The sequence below is a fragment of the Mandrillus leucophaeus genome, unplaced genomic scaffold, assembly GCF_000951045.1.
Source record: "Mandrillus leucophaeus isolate KB7577 unplaced genomic scaffold, Mleu.le_1.0 Scaffold1353, whole genome shotgun sequence".
NCBI classification, from domain to species: domain Eukaryota; kingdom Metazoa; phylum Chordata; class Mammalia; order Primates; family Cercopithecidae; genus Mandrillus; species Mandrillus leucophaeus.
Window position 1 is genome coordinate 411,354 of NW_012101314.1, and position 15,181 is coordinate 426,534.

The 15,181-nt window shown below is 41.0% G+C and overlaps 1 protein-coding gene across 4 annotated transcripts in view; it reads right to left on the reverse strand.

Moving 5' to 3' along the window:
• Nucleotides 1–8,915, reverse strand: part of CCDC53 (coiled-coil domain containing 53) — a 46,795-nt gene extending 37,880 nt beyond the window's left edge. For all 4 annotated transcript variants that reach the window (XR_001005280.1, XR_001005281.1, XM_011973203.1 and 1 more), the window contains exons 1-2: nt 8,703–8,915; nt 8,053–8,151 (exon numbers count right to left, since the gene is read on the reverse strand). Coding sequence is in view for 2 of the 4 variants with exons in the window: in XM_011973203.1 (XP_011828593.1) it covers nt 8,053–8,151; nt 8,703–8,753 (150 nt within the window). In the remaining 2 variants the exon portion in view is untranslated. The remainder of the gene's footprint in view (nt 1–8,052; nt 8,152–8,702) is intronic.
• Nucleotides 8,916–15,181: the final 6,266 nt, after the last annotated feature.

Here is a 15,181-nt window from a genome sequence, read left to right on the forward strand (position 1 = left end):
AAGTAGCCTAATATGCAGAAAGTTTTTGCAAAGTTGAGTTCTTCACAGAATGCAGTTTTATACTCTTCTCTTTAGTGAAGAACTCTAAAAACAGTGCCACAGACGAAGAAAGAAGCCTAGCAATTTGTTTCAAACTTAATTCTGGCTTGAGGGTTTATCTATGACTGAAGTTGTTTAAGTTTGGGTTTGGTTCAAACCAGATCCTGTCGGGGGATGGGGAAAGTTTTCTTTTTCCTCCCAGTTCACTCTCAGTTCAAAAACTAACAGTTGAGGTTCCTCTTTTGTTGAGAGAAACAGTCAGTTGATTCTGGTTTAAGGCTTTAAATAAATAAGGACTAGAGGCCTATTAGGTACTATTAACAAAAGCATTTCAAAACACCAAAGTGACTTTAACTTGGGAGAAAATGGCACCTTACATTTGAATACATATATTCTTGGAATTGACATAAAAATATATTACAACAAATAGACATAGCATAGCAAAGAAGTGAATATGAATCTAAAAATAGATTTTAATATAGCTATAAGAAGGTACTTGTACTGCACACTCTCACTTGAAACTGACATAAGCATGCTTCTTAATCAGGTAAGTCAGTGCAATGTAAGAGAGTAATGAGATATTGACTTTTCCAGTTAAAAAATCAGTGGGAATCCAGTTCTGCTACTTTCTGTGTATGTGCAGCTAATGCAGCTACAACTACTGGGGGCATGCAGAAATATGTTGAATGAATGAATGACTAAGCAAATGATTTAAACTCCTCTACATCTTAGTTTCTGTATCTGTATGAGTGGGATAACTAAGCCTCTCTCAAAGGGCTGACTGCGATAACTAAATACACATAAAGCACTTAGTATGATGCCCAGCACAGAGTAAGTACAGAATAAATATTAGTTGTCATCTCATTGAGCAGCCTCCAGCTGACATGAATATCCAAATTGCTAAAATATATATTGTAGAAAATCAGTTACAGTCAACCCTAGATTATCAAACATAAAGGAGAAAAAGGTGGGACAACAACAGCAAGATGGGGAAACAGGACTTTCCAGCACTGATCCTCCCACAGAAACATCCATTTGAAAAACTATTCACACATGAAAATACCTTCTCAAGAGCTAAGGAAACCAGGTGAGAAATTATAGCACTGAGTGTAGCACAAAAATAAGAAAAAACACATTGAAGAGGGTAAGAAGGACAGTTTTACAGAACTCATGTCACCCTTTCCCCAACTCCAGGCAGCACAGCATGGAGAGAGATACCCTCCAAGTGGGCGAAGGAGAGGTAGTGAGCACAGGACTTTGCCTTGGACCACAACACCAGGCCCACCCCAGTAGAACTCAGTGCTGAGCAAGCCCCCTCAGCCCAGACTCCAGGCTGACACCTGCAGGCGAAGCCTTTAGGCCCCTCCTGGCACTAGGCTGGATCACCTAGTCCTGAGTTCTAGGCTTGTCCCACTGGGACCCCAGGCTCCAGACCAGCTTAAGACTCAGGACAGCCCCAGCACCAGGCAAGACTGCATAGATTGTCTCCAGGTCTGCTCTAAGGGCAGGCCAGCCCCAGTGGCCCTAGGTTCTAGACCACTCCCAGCACAGGGCTGGCCTCCATGGGCCCAAGGTTCAGGCCCACCCCAGCACCAGGCCAGCTCCTGCAGATACAGGTTCCAGGCCTGACCAATGCCGAGTCAGCTCCTGTGGCCCCAGTTTGGCTCCTGCAGCCCACACCCCAGTAGAAGTAGGTTTTAGGCCCATCCCAGTAGGCCCTTCTGTTGGACTGGCACCCATAGACACAGGCTCCAGGACCATCCCTGTGGACTCAAGTTCCAGGCTAGCCACTATTGCCTTAGGACCCCGGCCAGCCCCATGTAGCCCAAGTTACCAGGCCACCACCTATAATCCCAGGCTCCAGTCTGGCCCCTGTGACCCCAGGCTGCACACTTGCCCCAGCACCACGCTGGCCCCAGGCAAATCCCTGTGGTCAGTCAGAATCTAGGTATGTTCCAGCAGACCCGGAGTCTGGGACCACCCCAGTAGATTCCATTGCCAGACTGGCCCCCATGGACTGAGGCTTCAGGACCATTGCTGCAGACTCAGGCTCCAGGCTAGTCACAGTACAACCAGGACCCAGGCCCACCTCCACATACTCTGGCTCCAGGTCCATCCCAGGGGTCCCAAGCACCAGGCCCACCTTGGAACCTGGCCAGACACTGCAGACTCAGGCTCAAGGCTCATCCCAGTGTCAGACCAGCCCCTGCAGACTTAGGTTTCAAGTCAGAACCCTAAGGATCCAGGCCCACCTCTATAGAGCTAATCAGCAGGTCCATCCCGGTGGATCAGGCTCCAGGAACAACCCTATAACCCCAGGCACCAGGCCAGCCTACCCAAGGACTCCAGCAGCAAGCCTGCCATGCACCACAACAGATGGCCTGTCTAGAACCTCTGGATGGGCTTACTGGTGAAGGGCTTTCCCAGACAAAGCCAGTCTGCAAAGACTGGAATAAGTCCTTACTTCTTCAAAGACATACATACCAACACATGGCCACAAAGACCAAGAATAATCAGGGAAACACGTCACTACCAAAGAAACAAAATAAATCACCAGTAACTGACCCTTCTTCACAACGAATCCAAAATTATTGTTTTAGGGAAGCTCAGTGGACTTCAGGAAAATTCAGAGAAACAATTCAATGAAATCAAGAAAATAGTAAGTGACCAAAATGAGAAATGTAACAGAAAGATTGGAATTATTTAAAAAAAAAAATCAAACAGCAATTTTAGAGCTGAAAAAAAATGTATACAGTCAAATTCAGAATATTCTAATACTGTCATGGTGATTAAATCATTTGTATCTTTAGTATGAAAGTTAACAGATAAAACTATTACAAATAATAATAGCTAAAATAACTTAAGGGATATGCAGTGTAAAAAGATGTACAATGCAAAATCAAAAACAAAATGTGGAGAGGTGGAGTAAAAGTGCAGAAGTTTTTTATGTTATCAGTTATGTTATTATTAGTTTAAAATAGCCTGTTATAACATGTTTTATGTGAGCCTCATGGGAACAACAAAGCAAAAACCTAATAGTAAATAGACAAAAGATAAAAAGTAAGGAATCACAGTATATCACTAGAGACAATCATTTAATCACAAAGGATGACAGCAAGAATGGAAGAAAGGAACAAAAGATCTATAAAGCAACCAGAAAACAATGAACGAAATCACAGCAGTAAGTCCTTACCTATCAATAATTACCTTGAATGTAAATGGACTACATTCTCTGATCAAAAGACACAGGTTGACTGAATAAGATACAAAAATAAGACTCAACTACATGCTGTGTACGAGAGACTCACTTCACCTTTAAAAAATGGACGCACATAGATTGAAGTGAAAGAATGGAAAAGAGCTGGGCACAGTGGCTCACATTTGTAATCCTGGGATGCCAAGGCAGGAGGATCCCCTGAACTCAGGAGTTTGAGACCAGCCTGGGCAACATGGTGAGACCCCGTCTCTACAAACAATTAAAAAATTAGCTAGGCATCGGGGTGTGTGCCTGTGGTCACAGCTACATGGGAAGCTGAGATAGGAGGATAGCTGGAGCCTGGGAGGTTGAGACTACAATAAGCCATGTTCACGCTACTGTACTCCAGCACGGGATGTAGAAGGAGACCCTGAAAAAGGGAAGGGAAGGAAAGGGAAGGGGAAAGGGGAGGGAAAAGAGAAGGGAAGGGAGGGAAGGGAGGGAGGTAGGGAGGGGGGGAAGGAAAGAAAGAAAGAGAGAGAGAGAGAAGGAAAGGAAAGAAAGAAAGAGAGAAGAATGGAAGAGAATATTTCAAGTAAATAGAAACCAAAAAAGAGCAGGAGTTGCTCTTTTCAGATAAAACAGACTATAAGTCAAAGGCTGTAAAATGAGTCAAAGTAGGTCATTATATAATGGTACAGGGAGCAATTCATCAAGAAGATATAACAACTGTAAATATACATGCATCTAACATGGGAGCACCTAAATATATTAACATATTAATATTAATAGATCTGGAGATAGACTATAATATAATAATAATGGGGGATATCAATAGCCTACTTTCAACCATAGACAGATCATCCAGGCAGAAAATCAGTAATGAAACACTGGCCCTAACAGACATATGTAGAGAATTCAATAAAACAGCAACAAAATACACATTCTTCTCAAGGGCCCACAGAACATTCTCCAAGTTATATGATATGCCACAAAACAAGTTTTAATACATTTAAGAAAACTGAAATCATATCAAGTATCTTTTCTGACCATACTGGTTTGAAACTAGAAATCAATAATAGAAGGAATCTTGAAAAAAAATCATAAATATCTGGAAATTAAATAACATGCTCCTAAACAACCAATAGGTCAAATAAAAGGGAAATTAAAAAATATTTTGAGACAAATGAAAATGGACATACAACACATCAATACTTATGGAAGGTGGTAAAAGCAATTTTTTTTTTTTTTTTGAGACAGAGTCTTGCTCTGTCGCCCAGGCTGGAGTGCAGTGGCCGGATCTCAGCTCACTGCAGGCTCCGCCTCCCGGGTTCATGACATTCTCCTGCCTCAGCCTCCCGAGTAGCTGGGACTACAGGCGCCCACCACCTCGCCTGGCTAGTTTTTTTTTTATTTTTTAGTAGAGCCAGGGTTTCACTGTGTTAGCCAGGATGGTCTCGATCTCCTGACTTTGTGATTCGCCGGTCTCGGCCTCCCAAAGTGCTGGAATTACAGGCTTGAGCCACCACGCCCGGCAGGTAAAAGCAGTTTTAAGAGGAAAGGAAGTTTCAGCAATAAAGACATATAACAAAAAAGATGAAAGATCCAAAATAAACAACCTAGTGTTACAACTCAAGGAATAGAAGAACAAATAAAACCCAAAGTTAGTAGAAGGAAAAAATAATAATGATCGGAACAGAAAAAAATGAAAGAGACTAGAAAAACAATAGAAAAGATGAATGAAACTAAGAGCTGGATTTTTGAAAAGATAAACAAAATCCACAAACTTTTAGCTGGATTAAGAAAAGGAGAAGATTCAAATGATATCAGAAATGAAAGAGATGTTATAACTGATACCACAGAAATACAAAGAATTGCTTTTTACAGCCACAGAGCGCAACTCAGCTCAGTGACGTTAAAATGCTGATGAACTTAAGGTCTGGTGTGTGTTTGAAAGAATCAGTGAAGCTTTTCTTTTTTTCTTTTCTTTTTTTTGTTTTGTTTTTTTGAGATGGAGTATTGCTCTGTTACCCAGGATGGAGTGCAATGGCGAGATCTTGGCTCACTGCAACCTCTACCTCCCAGGTTCAAGTGATTCTTCTGCCTCAGCCTCCCAAATAGCTGGGAATACAGGCGTGTACCACCACACCTGGTTAATTTTTGTATTTTCAGTGGAGATGGGGTTCCACCATGTTGGCCAGGCTGGTCTCGAACTCAGCCTCAGGTGATCTGCCCACGTGGGCACAAAGTGCTGGGATTACAGGTGTGGGCCATCGTGCCCAGTCCATCAAAGCTTTTCAAGTAGATAAGGAGTATTTGAATATGGGACCACTGATATATTCAGAACACAAGTTTTTGCTTTCTTTGTCTCTTTCATGGTGGTAGCTGGGGTGAATTGAGATGGTCCCAATGTTTAATAAGGAATGTTTAGATAAGAATTTTTTGTTTCTGTCCTGTGGTTGAGTTGGTGCCATAGAGAATTTCCATAAAATTCAATTCCATTACTTAAAATAGTTTTTTTTTTTTTTTTTTTTAACTAGTTTTTCTATCAACCAGCCCCAGTCTGAAACTTGAGACAGTGTTAACACAAAAGAGCATACTCTACCTACAAAGACATGACCTAGACTAGTTCTTCAAGCAGGTCAGTTTTAGGACACATTAATTCTATCCAACTAGACTAGCTATTTTACAACTATGGAAGACAACTTTATAAACTCTGCTTTAACTTACAAAGGTTATTTAATAATCCCATTGTTTTGATGATTCTAAAGATTGTAAGTTTATTTTTATAGTCTACTCTTAAATATTACTGTTGAGGCATATATACAGCAATGGTGGACTTAATTCTGCCTAAGATATCTGAGCATCTGTACTAAAATATGAAGCTACCTTCATTTGGTTGGTATGCTAAAGAAATTTTGTAAGTATCTCATTTTTAAAAAATTTGGTTTGTGTGTTTTGTGTGCTCAGGAATTTTTCCACAGTACCAGAGATCACTGTAGTGATTAAATTTGACCCTTTTGACAGAAAACAGAATAACAGATTCCTAGGGATAAAAAAGGGGTGACTGCAAAGGAACATGAGGGAATTTTTGGAGTGATTCTACACCTTGTTCTACAACTATTCTACATCTTGATTATGTTATGATTATGAATTTGTCAAATCTCATACTTAACGGTAAATTTTAGTGAATATAAGCTCATACTTAAATAAACATGACTTTACAATTAAAACAAAAGAAATATGAAGGCTCATAAGAGACTGCTATGACCAATTATATGCCAACAGATTGGATAACCTAGAATGGATAAGTTCCTAGACACATACAACCTATCAAGACTAAATCATAAAGAAATAGGTAATCTGAACAGACCAATAATAAGAGATCAAATCAGTAGTTAAGTCTCCCACTAAACAAAACCCCCCGGACCTGATGGCTTCACTACTGAATTCTACCAAACATTTAAAGAAGAACTAATACAAATCCTTCTCAAATTCTTCCAAAATACTGAAGAGGAGGGAAAATTTTCAAACTCAATTTAGGAGGCCAGCATTATCCTGATTCCAAAGCCAAACAAATACACTACAAGAAAAGAAAACCAAAGGTCAATATCCCCAATGAACATAGACGCAAAAATCCTCTACAAACTCTAATTGCTAAGGCTATACCTTACATAAGGCAGAATGTTCAACAGACTTGTGAATTATCTAAGCCCCATAATTTACTTTTCTTTCCTTAAATGCAATTTCAGCCAATGGTTCCCATTGTTCTCCCCATCTTCTTTTTTGGCTTTTTAAAAGACAGGGAGTCCCTGGATCCTGGATCTTGTACCTATCCTCTTTTTTAAAACAAAAACAAAACACTGAGTTTCTCTATGTTGTCCAGGCTCGTCTCAAACTCCTGGGCACAAGTGATCCTCCTGTCTCTGCTTCCCGAGTAGCTGGGATTACAGGTGCACACTACTGTGCCAGCTCTGGCACCTAGTCCCTAGTTGGATACTTAATCCTTACAAGTCATTTGCAGAAAATATTTTTATTTCTATAATCATATTTGATGCCAAAGTTATGTTTCCAGCCTATCTCCTCTAGCCATCTTTTAGATTCGGAATGTAAAATAAATTTAATATAAACAATGTGGTTTTGGGGTACGAGAACGAATAACAAATAGCAAAATAAAAACTATTTTGGGGTACGAGAACGAATAACAAATATCAAAATAAAAACTATTTTCAACTAATTTTAGAAGTCGGGCACGGTGCCTCGGGCCTGTAATCCCAGCACTTTGGGAGGCCGAGGCTGGTAGATCGCCTGAGGTCAGGAGTTCGAGACCAGCCTGACCAACATGGTGAAACCCCCGTCTCTACTAAATACAAAAAATTAGCCAGACATGGTGGCGCATGCCTGTAATCCCAGCTACTCAGGAGGCTGAGACAGGAGAATCGCTTGAACCCGGGAGGCGGAGGTTGCAGTGAGCCGAGATCGCGCCACTGCACTCTAGCTTGGGTGATAGAGTTAGACTCCGTCTCACAAAAAAAAAGAAAAAAAAGAAATTTTAGATTTCCTATTGTTCTCTTTAATCGCAATAAGCCTGACTGAACTATCTCACAAGGACCTCTAGAACACTAATTCAGTAGAGGAGGGTTGCAAGATTGATTGTAACAGAGTAAAAGAGAACTTAAGGTGTGTTAACACAATTGGGTGACGAGAGGTCATGATACATGAATAAAGACTGTAATTCTTGTTTTACTCCATTTGTCAATCTCAGCAGTGCAAGGTGACTTCTAGGCGACTCTATAAACCAGTATCACAGGACCTACCTCCTCACAAACTGTAGAAAAGCGGTTGAGGAACTGTACAGTGTGCACCACAAATTGGTTTAGAAAAGCCACCGTTCTTTTCTGTTGAATAGCTGGCACCTGTGTTACGTAAAAACAAACATGGTTCATACAGGAGGAACGTACACAGTGCAAACCTTTTCATATCTGGAAATAATCACGAGGCACTTTGCTGTGTGATACGAATTTCTTGAAGGACTGGGAATAGTCATTAACTTGTTTTCCTAAACTGTAGGTGGGGTGTCCGAAGACGACAGAGGTGCATAAAAGTTTGAGAACAGGCTCTAGACTCACTGGTACGAATTTTGGCAGGCAGAAGCAACACACATAAACACACATAAAAACTTGGGGGCTGAAAAAGAGGTAGGGCTAGCTATCACAACCGGCGTCTGTCGCCGGCGGCACAGAGACACGGGAGATGGGAAGCGAAAGTTGGGAAATGCACACCATCTCCTTAATCAGTTCAGGAGGGACCCCATTTGAAGGTGGACTGCGGAGCTCTGCCTCCTGAGGCCGGCAGAAGGGCCCGGGGCCGTGACAGAGTGGGGACCCGGAAGGTGTGGTCTCCCCGGGAAGCTGCGTCTTCCCCATCCTCCTCCCAGTGGAGGAGTTTAGTATCGTCTTTTACAAACCTTGGTCAGGTCTATGCCTGACCCCATGAGAGGAAGCCCGTCCTCATCCATCTCCTCTGCGGGCGGGAGACCCCGAGTTCACCCACAAACCCCTCCCAGATGGGGCCCGACCAACCCGGTAATCGCGTCTCAACTTTCCCCCCAAGTCCCCGCCTCCGGGGCCCTTCCCGCCGGAAGAAAATGCCTCCGCTCACTAATCACTCGGCGACTTCCGGAGAGCCCGCCTCCTCGCTCGGCATTCTGGGATTGGTAGTTTTAGTCCAGATTGTGACGTCAATTTCGCGATGGTGCAAGGATGCAGTTATAGCAGTAAAATCTTAGGAGGCAAACAAAACAAAACAAAGCCAGAAGTTGCGTCCCTTTGAGGTTACCCCTACTTAGTCCTGTCTGTTATATAACGGCTCCGTCATTCCTTGAGCAACAACTTTTTTTTTTAATCCTAAGTGTCATATATACTTTGCTAGGCTTTTACTGTGAAAACAAAGATTGAGTTTGATTGCTGCATTGGGGAGGTTTATGCTCTGAAGAATGAGAAATAAGACCTACTTCCAAAGGGTGTGTGTGTATATACACACCAGTTCCCAGGCTGGTCTCGAACTCCTGACCTCAAGCGATTCTCCTGCCTCAGCCTCCCAGAGTGCTGGGATTACAGTCGTGAGCCAACCCGCCTGGCCTTCCAAAGGTTTTTAAAACATGAAATAAAACATCAACTACTAGAGGTGAGGCACAAACCTACGGAAGTGACTGCCATTTACAGGGAGCATGGAAAAGATGAAGACCAAGTTGGCAACTTTAAAATGGGGGTCTCGCTGTGTCACCCAGTCTGGTGTGCGGTGAGGATCATAGCTCACCGTAGTCTCAAACCCCTTGGCTCAAATGATCTTCATGCCTTGGCCTCCCTAAGCACTGGGATTATAGGTGTGAGCCACTGGCACCTGGCCCTGTTGGTTTGGTTGAAGCAAGTAATCCCATACATGGAGAATGGTAGGAAATGAGGTAAGAGTGCTACCGGTGGAGGGTGTCCAGGTTATTGACGTTTTGAACAAAGAATTGGACAAAATGCACAAAGCAAGGAAAGAATGAACCAACAAAAGCAAAGATTTATTGAAAACCAAAGTACTCTCCACAGTGTACTGGATACAGAATCTTCTTAGGTCCAAATACCTGCTAGAGATTTCCCATTGGCCACTGGTGTTCTCCTCATGCAAATGAAGTGGTGGCCACAATCAGTATGATTGGTTGTGGAAAGCAACCAATCAGAGGCTGAAGTAAAGTTACAAAGGTCACACTCCTATACAAACATCTGATTGGTTGTGGAAAGCAACCAATCAGAGGCTAAAGTGATGTTACTAAGTTGCACTTCTATGCAAAGGAAGATTTGGTCCGCAATCAGACTGATTGGTTGAGGTACCTTCAATTTCCATCTGCCTGTCAGAAAAGGTGGGGATTTGCAAAGGGAGTAGTCGCTGCTCCTTTTGTTACTTAGGTGTGGAAATTTGGGGTTTACCTTTTGATTTAGTTCTAGGAAGTCAGCGTGAATTGGCCTTAGGTTCCCTGCCTCCAGACCCTATTCTGCTTCAGGAGACGTAGCCAGAAAAATTTCATTTAAGGGCCTTTTATGCCAGATTTGATACTATAGTCCATGTTTATCTAATGTGATCCACAGGGCATCTGTAGCAATTATTTGGGTGTGGGTATTGTTTCTTAAAGTTGCACATTGCACAGCTTAACCTTACAGTGATCACCTTCTGATTGAACTTTCTTAATTTTTCTTTCAAGGAGGCAAATCTTCTCTGATTTTCTTTGTATCACTATGGTCATTTCTTTTTAGTTTCTTTTGCTGGTTGCTTCGCATGTCCCCATTCTCTAGAGTTTCTCACATTTATATATCTAACCCAGATCTTACATTGGAAGCCAGTATAACTGAAGCAGAGCGAGCAAGGTGGGGAACTGAAGGACATGATGGATAAAAGTTATGTGGAGACCTGATCATGCAGAGCTTTATGGGACATCATAAGGACTTTGGCTTTCACTTTGGGTGTGATGGGAAGTCATGGAAAGATCCAGAGCAGAAAAATGATGGGAGCCACTGAAGAGCTTTTAAGCAGGGGGTGGCATGATCAGAATTGCATTTTGGGACATTCTGTTTGGTACAAGGTAATGAATGTGACTTGAAGGTAGGTGGCTGAGCCTGGAAAGGTTACATAGCTCTAACAGTCACTCTTTACTCCATCCTCCTTTATATCTAGTCATTCATCAAATCTTACCTCTTCTATTTCCTAAGTAGCTCTTGAATCAATCTGTAACTCTCCATCCTTACTGCCATATCTCAAGTTCTGTACGACACAGTTTTATGCCTGGGTTACTGCAACAGCTTCTTCCTGCCTCCATCTTGTGTCTCCAATCTATTCCACACATTGTAGCCACAGTGATTTTTAAAAAGACAAATCTGATTATATTACCCAGGATATAATTTCGTTCCCCATCTCCCTCAGTTTAATATGCTCACACGTCCTCTCTATGGCTCTTGGCCACTTCTTTAACCTTAACTCTCACTGTTATAACTTTCTCCTTAGCCCCAAATAATTTCTTTCAATTCCTGGAACTGCTTGCAGTGTGTGGGTCTTTCAAGATGTTGTCTTCCTTCTGCCTGGAACAATCTCCCTTGCTTCCCAACAACCCCTGCCTGGCTAACTCCTACTCACTCTTCACATCTCTTCTCTCCTTTATCCTTGGTTTTCAAGTTTGAATATAATGTGCGTGGGGTATGGGTATGGTTTTCTTTGTATTTATCCTGCTTGTGGTTTGGTGAACTGCTCAGATCTGTGGGTTGGTGTTCTAAATCAAATTTGAAAGAAAGATTTTTGACCATTAATTCTTCAAAAAACGTTTTTGTCATTCTTCTCTTTTTCTGGGACTTCAAAAATACTTTATGTTAGACTGGTTAATATTGCCCACAGATCATGGTGCTCTGCTCATTTCCCCCAAAACATTTACTTCTCCCTGTGTTTCAGTGTGGATAATTCTTACCAACCTATCTTCAAGTATTTTCTAGTTTCCAATTTAGTTCCAAAACACATCTAATAAATTGATTTCAGATATATTTTTGTTCTAAAAATCTGTTTTTTGGAATTTTTCTCTTGAAATTCCCTTCATTCATCTTTTCCTCTATATTAAAAAAAATGTATAAGTTTTTAAAAAGTCCTTATCATGCCAATTTCTGGTTCATCTATGTGCCTGCTTCTATTGACAACTTTTTCCTAATTATGGGTTGTGTTTCCTGCTTTTTAGCATGTCTTATAATTTTTAATTTTATTATGAACATTGTGAAAAAAAGAACGGAAAGTTCAGTGAGAAATGGAACATTCAGATTCATTCACACTTTGAATTGAGCTGATGCTGGGCTGCAGCTTTAGATGAAGTTCAGCTGCAGTTAATTCAATTCAACCTCCTGCAAAGGACTGAGCTCTTGGATCTTGTCAGTGTTTGTGTTAGAGAGGGAGGGATGGGCCATAGTTTCAGATCATTTGGTTCACCTTCGGATTCAGCTTTAGCAGGGCTCAGGAATCCAAGCACTGTAAGAATGTGCAAGATTCAGTGAATTCTCTCTACTTACTGAAAACATTTCTTCCATTGCTGCTTTCTTAGCAATCTTGGGTGTGGGATGTAGGCCTAAGTGATTTATTTTTGTGATTGAGGTCCTTCCAGATCCAAGTCTGTCTCACCAGCCTATACCACTGGCAAAGTCTCAGCCACCTTCTCCTTAACTCTGCAAAGTCTCCTAGAGTGTTGTAGGCTTGTTCTTCCATCTACTTGTATCCAGACCACGCCCTTCTCCCTGGGCATGGCAATGCCACAGCTCTCTGTTAAACTATGTTCCTCCAAACATAGGCATGACTGTAGAATTTATTTCATTAAGGTCTTATATACATGGCTTTTCAACAGCCCCATAAAAAGTATGATTTTTATCTGGTTATTTCTTATTACCACTATGTAAAAGGCTTTCATGCATCTTTCTGTATTCTAACTTGTAGCAGAAGTCTTAACATTCCATCCTTAGAGCTTTCCTGAAGCCACAGAGATTAGATTAACTGTTCGTACATGCTTCTGTAGCATTCTCTGCTTAACTCTATCATAGCACATATAACTGCCTGTTTGAAAGCCTGCTATATTATCAATTTAGGGCAGAGTCTCTGTTAGTTCACTATTAAGGCCCTAGCCCAATGTTTGTCCTATAGTAAACGCTAAGTATCTTCTGAGTGACATTTGGGCTTAATGAACCTTGTACTTCCACATCCTACTTGATATTTCATTAACCTTTGATTTAGGTGGGACTCACAACTCTGGGTACTCCATCAGTCTCCCTGAGCAGAATTCCCCACTGGTCAGCCTAGCCTTCTTCTCTAGAGCCAAGAGAGACTCCCAGCCAGGAGAAAAAAATCAAACAAACAAACAAACAAAAACAACACAGCAACTTTATGGTTATAGTTATGTATAAGTAGCAGGCATTTATATATGTGTATGTGTGTATATACATGTATATGATATGGTTCTATACACAGTTATGGGCCACAAACCATTTCCTCAGTGATGGACTACATATTAGAGGGTGGACCTATTATAGTAAAAGGTATAGTATTTTTACTACACCTTTCCCATGTTTAGATACACAAACACCATGGTGTTACAATTGCCTATAGGATTTAGTACAGTAACATGCTGTACAGGTTTGTGGCCTAGGGGCAATAGACTATAAAAAAAAAAAATTTGTAAAACGGTTTGGTTTTTAGAGTGGCAGTTTCTTTGCCTCCTAGGATATTTGATGATTACTGTTCGTCAGTCATCCTTAGCTCCTCAGAGCAGGGCCATTCACATTTTAATAACTGTATTTCCAGGACTATTAAAAACAATCTATACCTAGAAGTCTTGGCCAACCACCAGATGACCTTTGAAGTATGTACTCTTTCCTTCAGGCTTTCTTGCACTGGTAAAAATGAAAAGTATTGCCAGATTTCATTTACTGTAGTGAATTTTGGGGGCCAAAAAGATTGTAATGAATACTGATTTCAAAGACTATGTGTGCCACCTCCATGTATTCATTTTATAAAAAACTAAGAATTTTTCAATTTCTTGAAATGTTTTCATAAGATTACCAGAAAATTGCTGTTATCACGGTATAGTCTTGGGTGGGGAAACAATAAAAAATGGTCCCCATTTTTTTTTTTTTTTTTTAAATTTCTCCCTGCTTTGCTTCAGGATGGAACAGTTAGAGAGGCATGGTGTTGATTCGTAATAGTGGGAAAATAAAATTAAATGTTTCCCATCCTTATTCCCTCCTCAATCCCATCTCTCAGGAGTGATACCAATAATCTGTTGAGACTTCGTTAAGTGAAGGAATTCTAGCCTTGCTTCAATTGTGTTAAGAATTCATGTTTCCCGTTATTCCTTTTAATTGTTGTAGCTTTCTTAACTTCGTACAGAAAATTGAGTTGTAACCTTATATCCTCTAGGCAGGAGACATGATTCCACTTTGGAAAGCTAACTCCCTCAAGAGAAGAGACCTAAAGATACTTATAGTCAGCTATTCCCCAGTGAAAGAGCAAACAATCTAAATTATCCTGCCCTCTTTGAGGGGATTGGGAAAAGGTCTCACTGTACTCATTTGTGCTGATAGGACTTTTACTTATGGAGACAACTAAGTGATGACACAGGCCAATGCTATTGAAAGAATTTAGTACTTACAGTTCCCAAGAGGGCACACCATGCCGTGGAAGGCCACAGGGGAAACAGGAGTTTGGTCAGGAGAAAGAGGCAGAAGCAAAGGAACTTCTTAGGAGCAACCATTACCATTTTTATAGAGCTATGGTACTTTATCTTGAATTCACTGAGTGATGTTTTTCCCCTTTTGGTGCAGTAGAAATGAGGTAAACCTCAGTCCTGAATGTTTGCTTAGTTTTGTACACTTTCGTTAGCACTCTGTCCTCTTCATAGAATCACCATCTCTGTTTATTTTTTTTAAAAAGCAGCAAATGATGCCACTATCAGCTGCTTCTAATTAACCTCCCCTGGCTGTGTCTGTAAATGACTCAGCACCTGGATTTCTTAAAGTGGTCAGGTTATTTTGAATCACAACCATATAAAATGACTTAAAACTACTCAGAAGTTCAACACCAACATTTCTTCCCGAAGCTTTGTTTCTAGAGTTCAAAAGGATCATGCTAGAGCCTTTGCTATCAACTTTAAAAAAATAACTGGGCCACAAATTAAAAGCCAGTCAATCCAGGAAAATGGTTCATGGTGTTTTCCAGTATGAGAAGCCCTTTTAATAATATTCAAAACATTCTGAAGAACATTGATGATGACTGTGGTTGGACATCTAACATTCACTGAACAAACACATAGACATTGTTGTGGGAAGTTGAAAATAGGAATATAGGTGAGCTCTATTGGGAAATTCATCTTAAAATCCCAAATTTTCA